This window comes from Diadema setosum, chromosome 12 (genome assembly GCF_964275005.1).
Source record: "Diadema setosum chromosome 12, eeDiaSeto1, whole genome shotgun sequence".
NCBI classification, from domain to species: domain Eukaryota; kingdom Metazoa; phylum Echinodermata; class Echinoidea; order Diadematoida; family Diadematidae; genus Diadema; species Diadema setosum.
This window is the reverse complement of record NC_092696.1, coordinates 16,358,052-16,377,841: the sequence shown is the minus strand read 5'-3', so window position 1 is coordinate 16,377,841 and position 19,790 is coordinate 16,358,052. Positions and strand designations below refer to the sequence as shown.

At 38.1% G+C, this 19,790-nt stretch overlaps 2 protein-coding genes across 2 annotated transcripts in view; both read left to right on the top strand.

Annotated features, from left to right (window-relative positions):
* The first annotated feature begins 1,582 nt into the window (after positions 1–1,582).
* Positions 1,583–6,276, top strand: LOC140235580 (large ribosomal subunit protein uL15-like). Its single transcript, XM_072315585.1, has 4 exons — positions 1,583–1,680; positions 4,347–4,489; positions 4,888–5,059; positions 5,958–6,276. Exons 1-4 carry the CDS (start codon positions 1,678–1,680, stop codon positions 6,084–6,086), a joined length of 447 nt encoding a protein of 148 aa, XP_072171686.1. The 5' UTR covers positions 1,583–1,677; the 3' UTR covers positions 6,087–6,276.
* A 7,486-nt stretch (positions 6,277–13,762) lies between these two features.
* LOC140235757 (uncharacterized) overlaps positions 13,763–19,790 on the top strand; it is a 35,474-nt gene continuing 29,446 nt past the window's right edge. The window contains exon 1 of the mRNA XM_072315768.1: positions 13,763–13,945. Coding sequence (XP_072171869.1) covers positions 13,829–13,945 — 117 coding nt within the window. The 5' untranslated portion in view covers positions 13,763–13,828. The remainder of the gene's footprint in view (positions 13,946–19,790) is intronic.

Below are 19,790 nucleotides of genomic sequence, written 5' to 3'. Positions count from 1 at the left end.
TTACGCACTGTACACGCACGTACACACACATGTATGCATCAACATACATTGTGCACACACAGAAGAGAGTAGGGAAAGAGAGGGTGGGAGGGGGAGGGGGGAGTAGAGAGAGCGAAGGGCAGGTCAACAATCTCGATACAGGGTGAAGAAAAAAGAACAACAATTCCAAACAGTCAAACTATTCATGGGGTACATATGAGGTAATCAAATATTTCTTTGAATTACTAGAGAATGATTTCAAACTAATGGAATCTTTTATATTTTTCTCAAGGGAATTCCAAAATTTTGGGCCACTGTAGATGAACGTGGATTTTGTAAATAGAGTTCGGGTAAGGGGCAAATGATATTCATCTGTTTGACGAGTGGGGTATTTATGAATATTTTTGTTCTTATTAAACATATTTTCAAAAACTGAAGGAAGTGACTTATTATACAAACTGTACATAAATTGACCAAGGCAATAACAATACAAATCCCTTACTTTCAAAAGCTTATTCTCCACAAATAATCCGTCAGTATGGGAATATTTGGAGGTATTACATATTACTCGAAGTGCTTTTTTTTTTTAAACAAAAATAATCTATCCAAATAAGTTGAATGTGTATTTCCCCATACTATAATTCCATACGTTAAATAAGGTAAAATTAACGTTGAATATAACATAAGCAACTTTTTAACAGAAAAACAAAACTTTACTTTATTAATTACACCTATGTTACTGGAAATAGTGCGGCATATGCAATCTATATGCTGTTTCCAAGACAGCTTACTGTCTACAGTTACACCAAGAAATCTAACAGAATAAACCTGTTTTATCACGTCATTTTCAAAAATTATATCATGTGGCAATTTATCACTTTGAGCCACAGCCCCCCCCCCCCACTTTTCTGTCCCTCAACCCCCCGAAATTGCTTAAGCGGCACTAGAGAGCTAGAAATAAATAAATAGAAACGTTGAAGAAACCCGGAAGTGGCACCAGAAGTTACGTTGCGCTGAAGGTTCTTTTTGTTTTGTTTTTTTTCCCTTGTCAGCTTAGAACCCGGAAGTGCCCCCCACACTTTTGAAAACGTGGAAAACGTGGCGCCAGTGGTGCTATAACAAATCAATGTAATACAAAACATTAGGAACATAGGCCTACATTTGAAAGAAAAAAAAAAAAACTACACACACACACAAAAAAAAACCTGAAAATGAGAACGATGCACACATAAACTATTATGAAATTTTTTGAACAGTTTTATCAGAAAGAGTGGCCCACTCATGTTTATCAAAGAGAATGAACTCAAAACTGTGATGTTGAAACAAATCAGTGAATCTGAGGATTTTTTTTTTTAAAGTCATGGATTTTAAAGTTTCGATGCTCACACACTTGCTTTCACGGATGAGAAAACTGCAGCATAAAGAAAATACCCTAAAAAGAAATCAAACAATATTTTCATTTCATTCGACTTGCCTCTTTTTAAAAAAAATCTGGAGGAATTACAGTAATCTCCATGTATGTCAGAAACAAGTCGAGGTAATATGAAAATTTTCACTAAAAATGAAATGCAAAAGTCTTATATTTTAGTGCTCATGGAGTTACAGGACGGCGACACTCGAAAAGCAGTCCTGGCAAATTTAGTCCACAGAGGGCGTTCCTCTCAAGCTCGCTGTCTCTTTTTCTTGTACGTCTCAAGAATGGTAGGCAGGCAACTGTGATTGAAACACTAAATCCACTTCCATCCATGATAATAATAGTCAAAATGATCAAATATGATCAAGCAGTTATATTTTCTATGACACTTTATTCAAAAATTGTTATCTTGTCATGTTTTGGGGACAACATGTGGGAATTCTTTGCGATTTTAGACTCATACTTTGTGTTATCCTCGGGCTTCATGTATCTTCTGGGATCTCGAGTATGATCTTCACAACAGGGGTGTTTCTTTTGATTGTTGAGACATAATATGTATCTAATTACTGCTAGCTGATCAGTTAACGTCAAGATGTATTATTTCAGGAAGGACTAGCCACAAAGAATCACCTCTTGAACATGGGAATTGTAACCAAACTGTACTCGAAATTTACGTGTCGTCTTCAAACAATGTGCAATGTTACGCCGTTCTCTGTAGATGGGACTACACTAGGTTTTGTCACATTTCGGTACGTGTACGTACTACAGCTACACTAGTCATGCTAGTACAGTAGTAGGGTTGGGGTACCACCTATCGTCACCCTAAGGATCTGTAGCTTGTTTATTCTAAAAATATAACACAAATTCGCTTAATTCTTACCTCAAATATGCCATAAATACTGCAGTTTTGAATGTCGTGACCGTCTCGTTGATTATGGGAATCTCCGTTTTAAAATAGCGCAATTTTAGTGCGTGCGTTCCGTTTTCTTCGCGCAGCTAAAAAGACTGTCTAAAAAGGGTACCTTGCGATCGGCACCCCCTCCCCTCCATAGGTATACACATGAATTTCACAGCATAGGTAATACACGTGAATTTCACCGCATATAGGTAATACACGTGAATTTCACAGCCATGCGTCGTTACTGAGCGGATGTGTAATTTTTAGCTTGGTTTGTTTGCGTTTGATTTTCGTTTCTTCTTTTTTATTGTCTTTAGATCTATAGCTAATGACACTTAATCCCGCGCGTACCTTTTCGTTCTATATGCAAACAGCCATGATACGCTTAAGGTGCTGATGGGAAGGTGCCCTGCCGATAGGTGGTGCCCCAACCATACAATACGGTGCCGGCGAACGAACTGATCTCGTTCAAGTTCAGTTCCACACCTGTGGTGTGTCCAGCAACCAGAAACCTCAATCCAATTACCAAACTATCATTTACATAGTCAGTAAAAATGCAGAACATTTCAATGATTATCCTCTGGCACTGCATTTATGATTTTTCTGAAACGTTAGTTTAACAGTTCTTTTTTTGTTTCTTTTTTGGCAGCCACCTTTTTGTGGGGGGAGGGGGGTGGAGGGTTGGTGGGTTGTGCATTGTGTGGGTATAGTGGAAGGGTGGGGACTTGAATATGTGACATGTACCAGGTAATTCAAATTTAGGCCCAAAATTTAGAGACATACACATTTTTACAAAAGAAAATAGATTATTAGAATTCTATGTAAGACCATTCCTCTGTACAGGGTAAGGGCACCAGTATTCGGTCAGCCCCCGGGATTCGGTCACTTATCACTAGTATTCCAGCACAGAACTATAGGTAGAATGATCAAGTGGGGTCTGAAAGCATAGCTAGCGCACGCACACGCGGTGTCCGCCTTTTTAGTTAGTCTTTTGTTACGTCACGGCTTTCGTGCGCAGAACAGGGCTTGCAGCAAGTTTGCAGCATAGAGCAGGCCTACGCTGACTTTTTTCTTCTTTTTTACCTCCCCCTGTGCGCGCAAGCCGTGACGTAACAGAAGACTAATCAAAATGGCGGCATGTTATGTGTGCGCAACTGGCTATAAAGCTACGCGTGGGTTGTGAATGGGCTTGATCAATCTACCTATTTATATCTGTGGTCACCAGCCAGTAAGTTCAACTGTCACAACACACGCAAATCACATCAATTCACATACTTGCACACTCATTCACAACAGGAAACTCCCTTAGCCCCCTCCAAAAATCCATCCAAAATCCCAAATTTTACCATCAAAAGTGCAGAATCGGCGCTACTTTTCAGAAAATCGAGAAATACGCCATTCTCTCGCGGGATTTTTCGCTTATCGCAAGCTTTGAGTGTAATGGTATCCTCAAAAACGCAAAAGAAAAACAAAATTTCCGCACGTGCCGATACAGTGTCCCAATGTACAAGGGTTGAATGCAAGTGCCGAGGCTCCAGTAGTCGGTCACCAACGGTCGCCGCAACGTCCCCGATGCAATTTTACGCCAACAAGGTAGCGTGCGCGCGCATTTTTCAGCTGCCTTGAACACGCATTGACTTTGAACGCGCACATCGCGATCGCGTGACCGAATACTGGAGCCGGTGACCATATACTGGGGAATTTTCAAGGTGAAATATTTCGGGATTTTGTGCAATTCTGTGAGATATTAAACAAAATGAAAGTTGAGATTAAAGAAATTTGATATATTTCACATACATTGCTGTAGATATGATGTATGTATGTATTATTTTAGTTTGAAAAATATTGCAAAAAAAGCTTAAGTGACCGAATACTGGGGATGTTACCCTAGAGTAAATGTCAATATTAAAGAAAGTAGATTATGTAAGACCATTCCTTTGAAAGTACTTTGGTTTATTAAAATGTCAACATTTTTCGCATGATTAATTTTTCGCGCTGAGCAAAAGTCTTGGCTAATAACCCTTATCCTGCTTTGCTTGACCCTCTCATTGCCAGGCTCCCCGCAAGCAAAAGAAGACCCGTAAGCTGCGTGGTCATGTGAGCCACGGGCACGGCCGCATTGGCAAACACCGCAAGCATCCCGGAGGACGAGGTCTGGCTGGTGGACAGCACCACCACCGAATCAACTTTGACAAATAGTGAGTATAAATCACAAAGTACCCTTCGAGGGAGCATGGGGGGGGGGGGGGGGGGGAAGGGGAAAGGGGAAGTGATGTAGTTATTGTTGGAAAATGCATTTAATGGATTAACAGATGGAACATCACTATTCAGTGTGTAGCTGTAGTAGGCTATAAAGTTTAGGATTCCAGCATTAGTAACTTTGGATGAAAAGGTATGCCATTTTGTAATCGTTAAAAGGATTCCCAGAGACTTAGATTTGAAAAATTCTGAACTCGAGCAAAGAAGCAAATGAAATTGCACATCTTGATGTGAGGCTACTAGTACGATTCACAAGACAGTGACGAAACACAGTAGTTGGAGAATGTTTCATTTTCCAAACCTTGATAAATTTTTCTTTCCTGTGGCTGTCCCGAAGCCATCCCGGTTACTTCGGCAAAGTTGGCATGAGGCATTTCCATCTGACCAAGCAGAGGTACTACAAGCCTGCCATCAACTGTGACAAGCTATGGAGCCTGGTCAGTGAGCAGACACGACTGCAGTATGCTGACAAGAAAGACAAGGCCCCTGTCATCGACGCTGTCCGAGCGGTAAGTTGAAACCACTAATTCACAGCCATGTCTCTCATCCAGTTCGTGTTGTGGTTATCTTGGACTCCAAATTTCCCGCTTTGGATGGGAGATCTCCAGCTTTGAGACCATTTTTCTCAAAATCTCCCACTCATCAGCATGAGTTTAAATTCTTCCACCCGAGCTGTGTGTCTCCCGCTTAGAATTTAGCTTTCTCCTTCCCAACATATGTTTTGTCTCCAATGCTCAAAATTACAGCCAAGATAGCACCAGAGAACATTCATAACCTTTAAGCTCCCAGGGCTGGCTTCACTGTTGTTGCCTGTACATTGTTTCAGATGATGAAATAGTCTGTCAGGAGGTGCACATTTTCTCCTGCCTTCACTAAACCACTGAAATTAAATTGAAAACATACCATCACAGGGGCAAACTTAAATATATTTTTACTGTACATGTTTTTTTCTGCCATGTTAGTATTCATTTAACTTTGTTTACTGTATAAGCTGTTTTTTCTTGAGGGTTTAATTTTCGCCAGTTTTGTGAATCACAGTTGGACCGCGAATTTAACAACACATGAAAATGTCGCCATACGCGAGGCTAATAGTGCATTTACATTTAGCCTCAGTGTCAAAATCGCGAAAACAACATGTTACATCTCGTGAAAATGTCTGTGACCTCTTCATTCGCGAAAATATCTGTATGCGAAAATAACAGCTTATACAGTATGCTTCCTAGATGTAGTTGATTGTGCAGTATCTCTGTTCTACTGTGCCCCACCAAGTGTTTTATGTGTGATTGCTACATGTTCCCAACTATCCATTAATCATCTTGAACGAGTATCGCCAAGATATAAGTCTTGTAGCACTTTGTCATACATCTCTCTGGCATCTGTCCAATGGCATTGCCGTTTCCTGCACAGGGCTACTACAAGGTTCTCGGCAAGGGTGTCCTTCCCAAGCAGCCAGTCATCGTCAAGGCCAAGTTCTTCAGCCGACTGGCCGAGGAGAAGATCAAGAAGGCGGGAGGATGCTGCGTGCTGGTGGCTTGATTGCATCTTTGTTGTCATGGGAACTCGTACATGGAGCACTCCATGTGATTAACTCTCCACTGTGTTGCACTTCATGTGTCACTTTCTTGGAATTCCATAAGCAACAGGCTGTTGCTTTTATCACCAGTTTGGAATGTGGGAAGAGGAATTTGTGGGATGACACACAATAAAGAAGCTTTCATCGCTAGCATTCCATTTGAGTGAAAACTTTGTATTATTTTGTCATATTTGTTCACATTATTTGTGCAGGTTGTTTGGATGAAATGAGACTGGTGAGGGAAAACTCTGTGGGGATTAAATGTCCTGAACAATTAATTTATGCAGTGTGTGTGTTATCAAATGGACTGAAGCTATGAATGCACTCAAATGATCCTGCTTGCTCTGTGGGTAAGTGTGTGTGTGTGTGTGTGTGTGTGTGTGCGAGCGAGCGTGTGTGTAAGTAACACAGACATACCAAATGTTCTGTTTTTGTGAGAGATTGATGAGCCACTTCACTGGGTTTACAACCTGCTCTCTCTACATGTAGTGTACTGAGATACAAAGGAATCTTTGCAGTATGAATGCAATCTATGGGGCCCATAACATTTGAAGATGCCCTGGTCATTATTGTTACTATGGCAACAGAAAAGAACAACCAATCAATTGCAAGCTATCAAATTGTAGGATGTGGCAACAACTGTTGGAAATTAGTCTTATGAAACTTCTCAATCCATGAAGGAACCCTCATGTGCAAGTGTAGTGCGATTCCACACATTTTTCACCCAAGCTTTGATAGAAGAGAAGGATCAAAGTTTCATTATGATTTGTCAAGAGATAAGAAAGGTCCAGACTTTTTGAAGTTTTGCATATTTTTATCAGAAAATGACATTGGTTGCAACAATATGAAATACAAAATTAAATGATCCGAGTTGATTTCAACTTACAACTCTCCTATGGTATCACATGCAAAAAAAAAAAAAAAAAAATCAATGAAAATCATATTTCTATGCAATCAAAACAAGCATTTACCCCTTGAAGTCTTTGCTACGATATTGCCACACACCGATAAATTGATTTGATGGACTAAGTTTTATTTGTGTGTGTGTGATTTTTTGTCAGAAATTTGAAATCTAGTGAAGATTGGTGTGTTGTCTACAATTGCAACTGTGAGTAAAGTTTGATAAATGTTAATATCGTTTCAATTCAAAATTATTGTAAGAGTTTAAGTAGCAGCTGTGCTAAAGAAATGCCTTTTATTACTACATTTAAATTTTATCGTTAATGGTGTTGTTATTATTATTATTATTATCATTATTACTATTATTATTATTATTATCTTTATTATTATTATTACTATTATTGTTGTTGTTATTATTATCATTATTAACAATGAACTCGTTTCACCATGACATCACATTTAATTTTCATAGTATATGTTTGCTACAAATGATATCACTAATGTACAAAAAACATGAAAATTTCAAATTTCATACTTCACACCATTTCTGTGACGCCTCTGCCTTTTTATCATGGACTATTTTTGTTATACATATATATATATATATATACATATATATATATATATATATATATATATATATATATATATATATATACTGTATGTATATATATATATATGCATATATATATATATATATATATATATATATATATATATTATATATAATATGTATTTTTGTATATATATAAAGGCACAGATATAGATATGAATATATTGCCACCATGAAACATTGTGATATTAAACTCCACTCTGCCCCCCCCCCCCCCTTGTTTACCATTGGGAGCAGTGATATGATATATAATGTGTTGGTCAGTTGTACTGCAAAACATCCTACTATATAAAATTTTTGCAATAAAGCCTAAAATATAAGGAGATATCACTGTTTTTCTCAATAAACCATAACTGGAGATGGTTTAGTCTGGAAACATCCCTATCATTACTATTGTTCATATTTTTTATATATAACAATAATACTTATCATCCATTATACTGATTCAAATTTTTACATCGGTTGTTCCTATCCCTAACTCACATTTTACATGTACAAGCACTAATGCTGGGTTTTTGTTTCATCTGCAAATGGTAAATTATGCCTTTATTCCCTTTCTCACAAGGACACGGACCTCAATGCATGCTTAAGAACATTGTACACGTGCTCAGATTTTTATTGTGCAGGTAGGTGAATTGACATGGATGATAAGACAACAATTCGTTCATTTTATTTTTTTTTTTATTTGATTGACCCAGTTACTTGTGTGACTAATACATTATACGATAATGACACTAAGTCATTTATATACCATTTGGAACCAGTTTGATTAGCCTACTTGGGAATTCCCTTGGAAAAAAACAAACAAAAAAACAAAAAACAAAAACAAAAAACTACACTGTAGCTCAATTCACAATCGTACAGTTTTTTGTACAGAGACAATAAAGTGATATGGATAGACAGTAACTGTTCGAAACGGTGCTGAATGTCCATACCTATGCAATGTATATATGATATATGTATATATATGTATATATGAGTTTGTTTGCAAAAACCGATAAGTCCATATTTGCCAAATGGAGATATTTGCGATTAAAGGTCAAGAAAAATAAAGAGAATAATAAGAATTTTTTTCTTCTTTTTCTTCTTTAGACCATAACTTCATATGATAATTTCTTTAGATAATTGAATTCGAAAAATGAGAATCACCGTTGTTTTGTTATTGTTACCATTATTATCATCATTATCATCACCACCAGCACCACAATCATCATTACCAATACTTATTCTATTTTCAGTTCCAAGAAACCTATAGTGTTTATAACATTCCTGAGTGAGATAATGAGAAACTTCTTTTGAAATATGAAAGAGCGTGTAATATTAAGAAGGATTCAACGTTTATTTGATGAAAATTGGTTTTCAAGTGGCTGAGATATACAAAAAGATATACATGTAATAATAAAAGGCGACAGGACACGCCTTTCATTGCGATCTCTTTGTTTCACCTTGTTTTTGGATATCTCGGCCATTCCAAAACCGATTTTCATCAAACAAACTTCTTATACCCCTTATGGAATTGCATGCTCTTTGACATCTCATAGAGTGGTTTCTGAATATCTCGCAAAACGTTAAAAGCTAAATCCTCACCTCAACCATGCAGAAGTGTACAGTCCCTTTATACAAAGATCGAACTGTCGCCTTTACGCAGCCATAACCACCTTCGAGTATATAAACATACGTATTTCTCGCTTTATACGTATTTGTTTACTGTACTTTTAAAGAGATGGTTTAGTTTTGGTTGAGATGAGGATTCAGGTTTTACCTTCTTGAGAGATTATCAGAAACCACTTATGCACTGGATGAAACAATAAATATTGTAAGAGGAATTGAGAGTTTATTTGATTAGAATTAGTTTTGAAATGGCTGAGATATTACAAAACAAAGTGAAACAAAGTGGTCCTGATAAAAGACCCACCTTTTATTAGGACCTCAGTCATTTCAAAACCGATTTTCATCAATATAAACTTTTAATTCCTCTTAGAATATGCTCTTTAATATTGCATAAAAGGGGTTTTTAGTTATATCCCAAAAAGTTAACAAGTCGCGTTGTCTTTCCTAAGTATAGGATTTTCTCGGGGAAGCATTTCTCCTTCTCTTTCACGTTTCCTCCTAGGCCTATACTAGGATATTTCATTATTCAAAATCTCAACTCAATTTCGTATTTCAATATAACAGTGCATTTTATGATGAGTTACTAATGGCAAAGCCATAATCACAACTCATCTCTATACAAAGGAGAGCACTCAAAACAAAAACAACAAAAACAGCCAGCAACAAATGGCTTTAGGCCTTATTATAGGGCCTGCGGTATACATTTTTGTTCGAGCTTAATTGTCATGAACCCATGATGTTATTGCTATTCCAGGTGATTCACTCATTTCCTCTTTCAAAAATTGCATTTTGCTTCCTGGTATAAATCTGAAATTCGAGTTGTAAAAGTGCGTTATATGCAATGGGCGTATAGATACAGGGATTAAAACATGCAAACTTTAATACGAAGTTATTTCTGAAATACAAACTGCCATAAATCCCACGTTTCTCATAAACGCAGTAGGCCTATTGGTTCTGTTTGTATAAGTAATTAACATTATCAAATGACCCACACATATTTTTAATCAGAGTAAAATATTATGAAATAAATACCTGTAAATACTACCTTTCTTCTCTTTTTTTCAAGGTCCAGTATCCCTACATTAGTCTTCCCTCTTTTGACCCTGTGTATGCCACATTAATTGGTTACAGCTCGTTATTCCAAAGGTTCATTTGTTCCGAATTTCATTTTCGGATTAACCGATCTTCGGAATAACGAACCTTCGGAATAACGCCACAAATTTTCGGATTAACGAACCCCTTTTCATTTTCGGATTAACGAACCTCTAGGTATAGGGAATTTGCGTGTTTCGGATTAACGACCCTTCGGAACAACGAACCTTCGGAATAGCGAACCTTCGGAATAACGAACAGCACCCCATTATTAGAAAATTTCCCTTCCACAGGTTTGTGCATGATATTTGCACACATTTAATTCATTGGCACAGAAAAGGTTAAATTGACTCAGGTTGGTTAATCTACGACGGAATTGAAAAAAAAAGTCCAAAGGCTATAGGGCCTAACTAAACGAATTTTCATGCAAGGGTGTGTTTTCTCATGTAAAGCACTAATACAACATTGCATTGATACAAACGAAATCATTAACTTCCCACATGAATACCAACACAATGCATCGACCAACACAACCACATGTTATGCGCAAGAAATTTTAAGTGTTCTGGTTTTGATAAAACAAAAGTATAGGTTCAGTTGCGTGGATTGAAAGAAATTAATCGGGCGTCTTTGTTTCTACAGATAAATAGCACCATGTAAATGCTGTTTCATCATCATCATCATCATCATCATCATCATCATCATCATTATCATCATAATCGAGTATCGGACGTGAAATATGAAGTGATAAAATCTTCAAGTTTTATTCAGCATTAAAGAGGAAAATGTCTGATAAGAAAGAGTAAAATATTACGAGTTCAGCAATAAAATTTTGATTGAAATTGGACGAAAAATAAGGAAGTTGACATTTCAAAGCTTCGCTATTTTTTTTTTTTTTTTTTTGTCCCCGCCGAACGAGTTCGAGCAGGGGACTATGAAACGGGCTCCGTATGTGTGTGTGTCTGTGTGTCCGTGCGTCCTTGTGTCCGTGCGTCCGTGTGTCTGTCCGTGTGTGCGTCCCGTGTGTGATCAAAATCTTCAATTTGCTACTTCTCTGTCATTTATGAGCCAATTTTGATTCTGTTTGCTTTATATGATAGCACTACATGGGAGCTTTGAAACTTCTACACAGAATTTCAGTTGTGACCTTTGACCTTGACCTTTGACCTATATTGTACATTTTGCTACAAAATGCTACTCCTTCGCCATTTCTAACCCGATTTCGATTCCGTTTGCTTTATGTGATGGCACTAGGTCAGGGCTTCAAAACTTCTACACAGAATTTTGACCTTTGACTTCTTTGACCTTTGACTTTGATTTTTGACCTATATTGTACATTTTGCTACAAAATGCTACTCCTTCGCCATTTCTAACCCGATTTCGATTCCGTTTGCTTTATGTGATGGCACTAGGTCAGGGCTTCAAAACTTCTACACAGAATTTTGACCTTTGACTTCTTTAACCTTTGACCTTGATTTTTGACCTATATTGTACATTGGCTACAAAATGCTACTCCTTCGCCATTTCTAACCCGATTTCGATTCCGTTTGCTTTATGTGATGGCACTAGGTGAGGGTTTCAAAACTTCTACACAGAATTTTGACCTTTGACTTCTTTGACCTTTGACCTTGATTTTTGACCTATATTGTACATTTTGCTACAAAATGCTACTTCCGGCGGGGACATATATTACGCACCGCGTAATTTCTACTTTTCCTTGTTTTTTTTTTTTTTTTTTTCAGGAAACAGTTCTAAAACGGACAATATGAATATGCAAATGGCTAAGAGAGCATATCATTCACTCACAACTTATATGATAGTTTGTACATAAAATTTTGAAATTTCACGTTTCCATTCAAACGCAGTTGTATACGCCCAACGCTCAAATGGTAAATCTAACTGATCACTATTCTAAAGTTATTCAACAAGGAATAACATCATAATTGAGACTTCAATGAGAGAAACATTGCATTTTCGTCATTTTTTTTTTTGACACGATCAAGGAAAAATTGTAATTGTATGACATGGTTGTCTCACTCATTTGCATATTCATATCCACTGTACAAGAACTGTTTTTGCAGAAATTAGCAAAACTTCAAAATGTCATAACTTCCTTATTTTTCAACTGTGGTAATAATTTCTCACCCGCCGATGGCAACATCGAAATTTTAAAATCAATTCTTTTCAATGTGGCTCCCGATTTTCCTATACAACTTCCAGTGATGTGTTGTACTCACATTATTCTTTAATTGCTAATTTACATTTACTCAATTCACACGTAAGCGCTATATTTTGGGTTCATTCGAATTTAATAGAATATCATAACGATTTAAAAATATTTATGAATAGAACTGTCATTATGAACATTATGAAAATGACACGAAATAATGATATGAAATAAATGACATGAAAATAACAGGGTCATCATCTCGCTAATCTCCCTTTGGTTTCGACACGAAAATGTACAACTTTTTTTTTCTTGGTCCAGGATTTAGATACTGCATACAACACCAATCTCTCAAAGTCGTAATTGTTTATTGGTGACAATAACACAAGTTAACGTTTCAAACTTTTCTTCAGAGTAGAATCACTTTTTATAAAACAAAATTTCTAGTCACCATGTGCACCTGTGTTTAACCATAAAGTTTATTTACTGGCGAAGGACCTCTAGTTTTGGTCTTCGAGATCGGACGAGAAGACATCGATTTTACGAAATGGGAAGGGATCTTTCTGGCTGCGTGGGGAAGGGGAGGGGGTGGGAAGAGAGAGGGGGAAAAGATACTAGCGTGCGAATGTGTATATGCTCTATCTATAACTCGACAATAATATTGGGTACTGGGAAAATTGACTTTGATAAGAAAAAAGAGAGAGAGAGAGAGAAAACCAATAAGCCATACAGGGAGGTAGAGAATGACTTTCGATGTACTAGTGTCAGGTCTATGCTATGAGCCACCGTTATTATTCCACGAAAAATGCATCATGTGAAACAGAAAGACTAGTGTACCAAATTATCTTTCGCCTTCCGTTCTTATTAGCACAGCGCGATAGGCGGTGGGCTTTAAATGTGACGTCATTGCATTTACCTTATTCCTATTATGGCGAAAAGCCCTCCTTTGTGTACTACTTCCGGTCATTTATTCTGAGAGAGCTTTCAATTTCAAACTCATCTTCTGTCGTTCTTATTTCTTGTGTATACCATGGAAGTCTAACAAGTGACTCACTCAATTTTGTAAATATTCAAATCTAGGATTTGATTCTCTCTTTCCTGAAGTAAAAATTTGCAAGCTTAGAGGATTGTGGGAAGGGTGAATGTAATCACAGGAATACGGTACATAGTGGGAAGCAAAGCTAGCTAACCACGTGAATGAATGCAAGAAACGTGAGAATCGCATCTTGCATGCGCGCATGCAGGTAGGTAGGTAGGTACAGCACACACACAAGGGCCATCAGTGGACAGTGCAACGGAAAATCGTGTCAATTGAGCATAAAATGCCCGCTGCTTCGTCAAAACCAGCGCCCCAAACCACCCCTTCCGAGGGCCAAGACACCCTCAAACTTCTTGTTGGGGTAGTTGAAAAGAAGATCCGGAACTTGGAAAAGAGAAAGGTGAATGTTTTATTTAGATTTTACGAAATAATCGGGATTTATACTACGGTGTTAGCATGGTAAGCGATCGCGATCGTGCCTTTGAAAATTCCCTTGTTTCATTCATAACATTGGCATTTGAAAGCATGCGTTACTAACCCGAAACGACCGTAATTCACAATCATTATTTTGCGTGTTGTTGTGACTTTCTCAATACGAAAAGAAGTGCCAAAAGAAGATTACCTTGTAATTTGATCGCATTCGTCTCAACGCTATCCTTGTCCAGGAATCACAGATCAATCCAGATATTACAAATAAGAGAGACATGATCTAATTTACACATTGTTACAACTTGCAGTGTCTTTGACTTTGTAATCCATTCTTATTTAAAATTTTTATTGTAGTGAGGACCTACACTGAATTCTACATTTAATTTTTTTTTTAACTGTGGCTATGGATATGATACTCCTAAAATTTATTGAATTATGTTGACCCAGCTCCAGTGACAGTGTGCAGTGAATAATAGACAATTTGGAGTGAGCGAATGTTTTGGAAGTGTGATCACAGTTTGGCAAAATTGTGAAATTCAACTAGGTAACCTACTGCTGTTAGCTGTATGCGCATGCCCCACCACGCCATGGCACAGCCCAGCACAGGTTGCAGGTAGGGCCTAACATTAGAGTTGGTCTAGTGCTTGACCAAAAAATCTTTATCTGGTCGTTGGAGATATGTTCTGCGGAGACTGCGTCTGGCTTCACGGCCACGGATCCCCTCCTTTACGGGGAAGAGCGATAACGTCAAGAAAATAAGACTCCTCCGGACAGATGGGTCTTTCTCAAATTTCTCTCTAGTGTGTGCTTCCGTGCATTAGCCAGCCAATTTAGGTTAGTGTAGAGTTGAGACAAATTTTTATGATAAAATTAGTGGACTGACAGTTGGAAGTCTTTCCGAGAATTAGACCCCGTTTACAGTGCGGGGCCGGGCTCGGCCACGGCCGAGCCGCGGCCGAGCCCGTCCTCAATTGCGCGGCCGAGCCTCGCAATTTTGTCCGTTTACACTGCTGGGCTCGGCCGCGCTTTTAATTCAAACCTTTCAATATTTTGTCGTAGTGGCGCTCTGCTTGTAAACAAATGCAATTTGGTATTGTCTGGTTTTCAGACCCTTTGCCAAATGAATTCCGTGGCGACGAAGTCGCCGTTCGGGCAAAGGCCTTTGCCGAAGGAAGGAATCCTTTGCAGGACAAAACCACCTTAAACTATACTAGTTTTCGACGTTGAGGGGATTAATATCCTGAATAGCGAAAGATACAGGCAGAGGGTTTGGAAGCCAGACTAAAATTGGCCGCGCAATTGGCCGCGCATTTGGCCCAGTTTGCGTTTACACCAAGAAAAGGCCGGGCTCGGCCGCGGCTCGGCCGCGGCCGAGACCACCTCCAGAGCGAGGCCAAATGCGAGGCCAAATGCGAGGCCAATTTTGGCCTCGCATTTGGCCTTTTGCGCGTTTACACTGAAGCGGGGCTGGGCACGGCCGCGGCCAAGCCGCGGCCCAGCCTCGCACTGTAAACGGGGTCTTATACTCTATAAAAGGAAGAAAGAAAAAGCTAAAAAACAAACAAACAAACAAACATACAAAACTAGGGAAAGAAGGAAGGACAGAAAATGCTACTGTATCAAGTGTAAATTTATGCTGCCAAAATCGGCCATGCTGCTGTATTGCTATCAGCAGAGACTCCAACTCTCCCGCTGTGGACTATATAATACTGATAAGGTCTGCCAAAAGCCAATTTTCCCAAAATCTCCAGTTCTCCCTCTTGAAATGTGTTTTTTTTTTTTTTTTTTTTTTTTTTTTCTGTGAGGTAGACGTCTATCATCTACCGTTTTGTACTGGCATACAACAAGCATAAAAGCAATATTAGAAAAAAGAAAAGAAAAAAAGACTAGACAATGCACTACCTCACTGTTAAATCATCAGTACACCGTAGCTACTGTAGCTTGAACTTTAATAATATGGCCATTTTATGCCTTTTTCTTTGGTTTTATTAGTAAACCTCTTATTAAAACTTGCATTGAGAAGAAAATACTAGTGAAGTACCAAACACTACTGAACATGGCCTTCTCACTAATGCTATTACAGACACAGAGGAATGCTGGGGATTAAAGTTAATGCCCTTAAAGATTTTGTCTCGCCCTGTACCCCCTGAAATTGTTAACCCCTGCCTACTTCCCTACCAATGAATATATACCTGTGAGCTGTACCTGTATGTTGAACCCTGACAGTGGCATTTCATGCCTACAGTAGCTGTACATTCAGTATAGTTTATAAATACATTGTGTACATGTACCCCGTGGCTGGGGCATGTTCTAGTACAATGTATCTGTCTAGGGAATTCATACTTGCATACTCGTACAAACTTTGTGGGCATACTTGGGAATATTTTCTGTCCTTTATGTGGCTCTAGTGATCCTCATTATATGTCTTCAACAGAGCACTACAAAGTATACAGTACCTTCTGAAAATCCCTGAAATACTTTTGGCCACTGCTACATTTCAAATGTGTGTGAGAGAGCATGTATTGTGTAGATGTATGAAAATGTAGAAAACTATCTATTAGTTTCTCTGCTTGATTTTCACATTGGGACAAAAATACATTAATTGACAAGCAATAGGAGAAGATGGTAAAAGTAACCAAAATAGTTGCAGAGCATTGCTAAGAATAACAATAAGAAGAAAATCTTGTACCTGCTTCACTGGGTATCATGTACATAGACATACACAATGTACAACACATACAAATGTATCATGCCCTATACTACAGTACCAGACAAATGGCCATTTATTTTACTCGTCAGACGCAGAGTTTGGAATACTTTGCCAAGTAGGCACTTTGTCAGGCCTTGAATTCCATTATTGAAGTTCTGTCATGGCCAGTTTGGCCTCGACTCTCAGATTTTTGGAGGAGGCAACAGGACCAAAATTAATGTTATTGACTTTGATGGACTTCTTTGCCAACAAATGCTACAAATTGTACCTCTATTGTTTAGGATGTGATACTGTACATGTACATGTACAATATTACCCTGATATGCTATCAAGCCAGCTTCTTACATAAAGTAGCTCACAGCTACAGTAAACTGAATTTTAACTTTGAGTTATAGGTGTACAACCTAACCTTGTAAGTTGTACATTGTATGCATTTACATTTTCTTGGTATTTGATACTCTCCTGATATTCATGTTGTCCATGTACAATGTACATTCATGAATTTTTTTTTCTTTTTGTTTGACTGAGAGATGACACAAATTCTGTTTACTAAACTGTAATACAGATTACAACGCGCATCAATGAATTGTCACTAAAATCATGTACACGTGTATTGGTACTTGAATATTGTGTTCGTCCGAGTGTCATGTGAGAATGTGCACATGTATATGCATATAAAGTAGTTCCTGTAAACTAGTATGAAATATGAAGTTTCATGTTACTAGTGGAAATGTGCAACTACAAGCGTACATTATGTATAGAGTGCAGTTTGAAAATGAGTGAAGTGCCTAACCAACTGAGAAAAAAGAAAGCTCATTTGGACCAATGTGCATATGAGCTAATTATGAAATGGCTTACCATGTTGTATTGTCCCTTCATGGTAAACAGGCCTCACACAAGCATCTGTTTGTTTGGGTGCATGCTTTATTCTGATGGTTGTTTACAAACTCATTCTCTTATCAAGTGGTACAACATTTACGTTGTGGTATGTTTATACTGCACAATGAATCATACTGTTTGTCAGGGTTCTCTACATATTTACGCATGAAAGCAACAGGGGGGGGGGATAACAAACATAAAAGAAGGGTATGATTGTACAGAGCTGTTTTGTTGGTCACAGTTTTGTTGGGGGCAACATATGTTGCAAATAATCTGTCCTTGAATTAGTAATAGTCCTGACTTTGTAGGTTTCTAGGTAACGTTCGTATGTAGAAATAATGATTGTGTGTTTTTGTTTTTGTTTTTTTATTGTTGTTGTTTGTGCTTATGATAGTGCAGTGAGGGAGGGAGAGAGAGAGAGAGAGAGAGCCAGTGAAATTTTCACATGAAATTCCTAAACTTCAAAATCGATTTGAAGTTTCAGTCTTCGATTAGCTGACCAGTAGTTTATCCCCGGTCTACAGATGTACATAGATGCACTTGAAAGTTTAGCAGCAATCCAAAAGGTTAATAGTTGATGATCAGAACCATGTGACATCTTACAATCTACCACTGTCTCCATGAGGCTTTGGGATCCCCACTTGTAGTTTAGCATAGTGTGGACATGATAGTCCACGAACTCAAAAGTTTGCATGACCTCTCTGGGAACCCTGTTCCTCCTCCACTTCCAAGTCAACCTCCAATGTATACCTGTCCTGCATCATCACACATTGTCAGGTTTACATGTATCCCTAGCAGACATTTGTATTTTTTTTTATTTTTTTTCTGATTCTATCCTGGTTTAATCATCAGCTGTGGTATTCATGCTCAAAATATGAAATCTTAACAATAAGGTGTCATGTGGACGCATGTCGTAGTTTAAAGGGGATGGCTAGTAACCGATCAGTGGGAATCAGTGGGTACAAGAGTATGCTGGGGGATGATTGTTCCAATCCTTGTGGGATTCATTTATGAGTACATTATGTACCGGTATCTATTGTTGTGTGAAAATTATTTGCTTCGGAATGGTCTCATATTCAAGAAATGTGCAGTTTAGTTTTTCCAGGTGAGCATGCCTGTACAGTGACGGGGCGATTAAACTGCACATTACTTGAATATCGAGACCATTCCGAAGCAAATGATTTTCACACAACAATAGATATAATGTAATGTACTCTTAAATAAATCCCACAAGAATGGGAACAATCATCCCCCAGCATTCCCACTGATTCCCACTGATCAGGTACCAGCCATCCCCTTTAAAGCTATAGTTGCAAGATAATCATTGAAGTTAAAAAAAAAACAACAACAACTTTGAAGATTGTGTACAAACATCATGTGATCCTAACTAGCAGAGAGATATTGTAGCTTTACATGTACAATATACTTATAGCAAGAGGTCAAACTTTCCAAGGTCAGCAATCCTAAATGCGTTCCTAGAGCTTACATCACGTGATGAATAGCTTTAAACAAGGTTCTCATGCATACTGGGTTTAAATATGATGTACATTGTAAAAGCACAGTACTGGTACTGACCAGTGTTATACACAGGCCAAAACTTGTACATCTTGGCAGCACGCTTATTGTGAACTGGCGCAGCAGGGCAGATACATGTACTTCCTTTTGCCACACCTGAGGATGTGTGCATCTGACCTTTGCCCCGTGTGCAAGTATCGCTAGAACATTGTATTTAATCCCAGTAGAAAGCTGTGTACATGTGGTTGTCGATGGCCCCCTGACAACTCATGATCAGATATTGACACCTAAGTGTACAGTATAGCATATTATTGGCCCTTTACATAGGGATTATTTTTAAACAATATTCTTGTGTGCCCATGATAGGCATTTATGCAAGGGCTTTACACTTTGGCCCAAATTCAGGAAGGTGGCACAATCTTGTCCATGTTTTATTACCATGGACAAAGACTAGTTTTTATGGGGTGCCAAGTGTCGCATGGCCTATTTTGTTGACAAAATGATCATTTCGTCGATGAAATTACTGATTTTAAAACGAAATATTCCATGCGACACTTGGCGCCCCATACAAAAATGTGGTCTTTGTCCATGTTGTACCATCCTTGTGAATTCGGGTTTTAGTGTCTAATTTAGAGATCATATTTTAGGCAAGTACATTGTACCAGTTCATTTTACTTGCTTACACATCATGTGTACCTTTGGTATAGTGTGT

Coding starts and splice junctions, on each gene's coding strand:
- LOC140235580 (XM_072315585.1), top strand. Junction 4,490..4,887: donor CGAATCAACTTTGACAAATA/GTGAGTATAAAT, acceptor GCTGTCCCGAAG/CCATCCCGGTTACTTCGGCA. Junction 5,060..5,957: donor TCATCGACGCTGTCCGAGCG/GTAAGTTGAAAC, acceptor TTTCCTGCACAG/GGCTACTACAAGGTTCTCGG.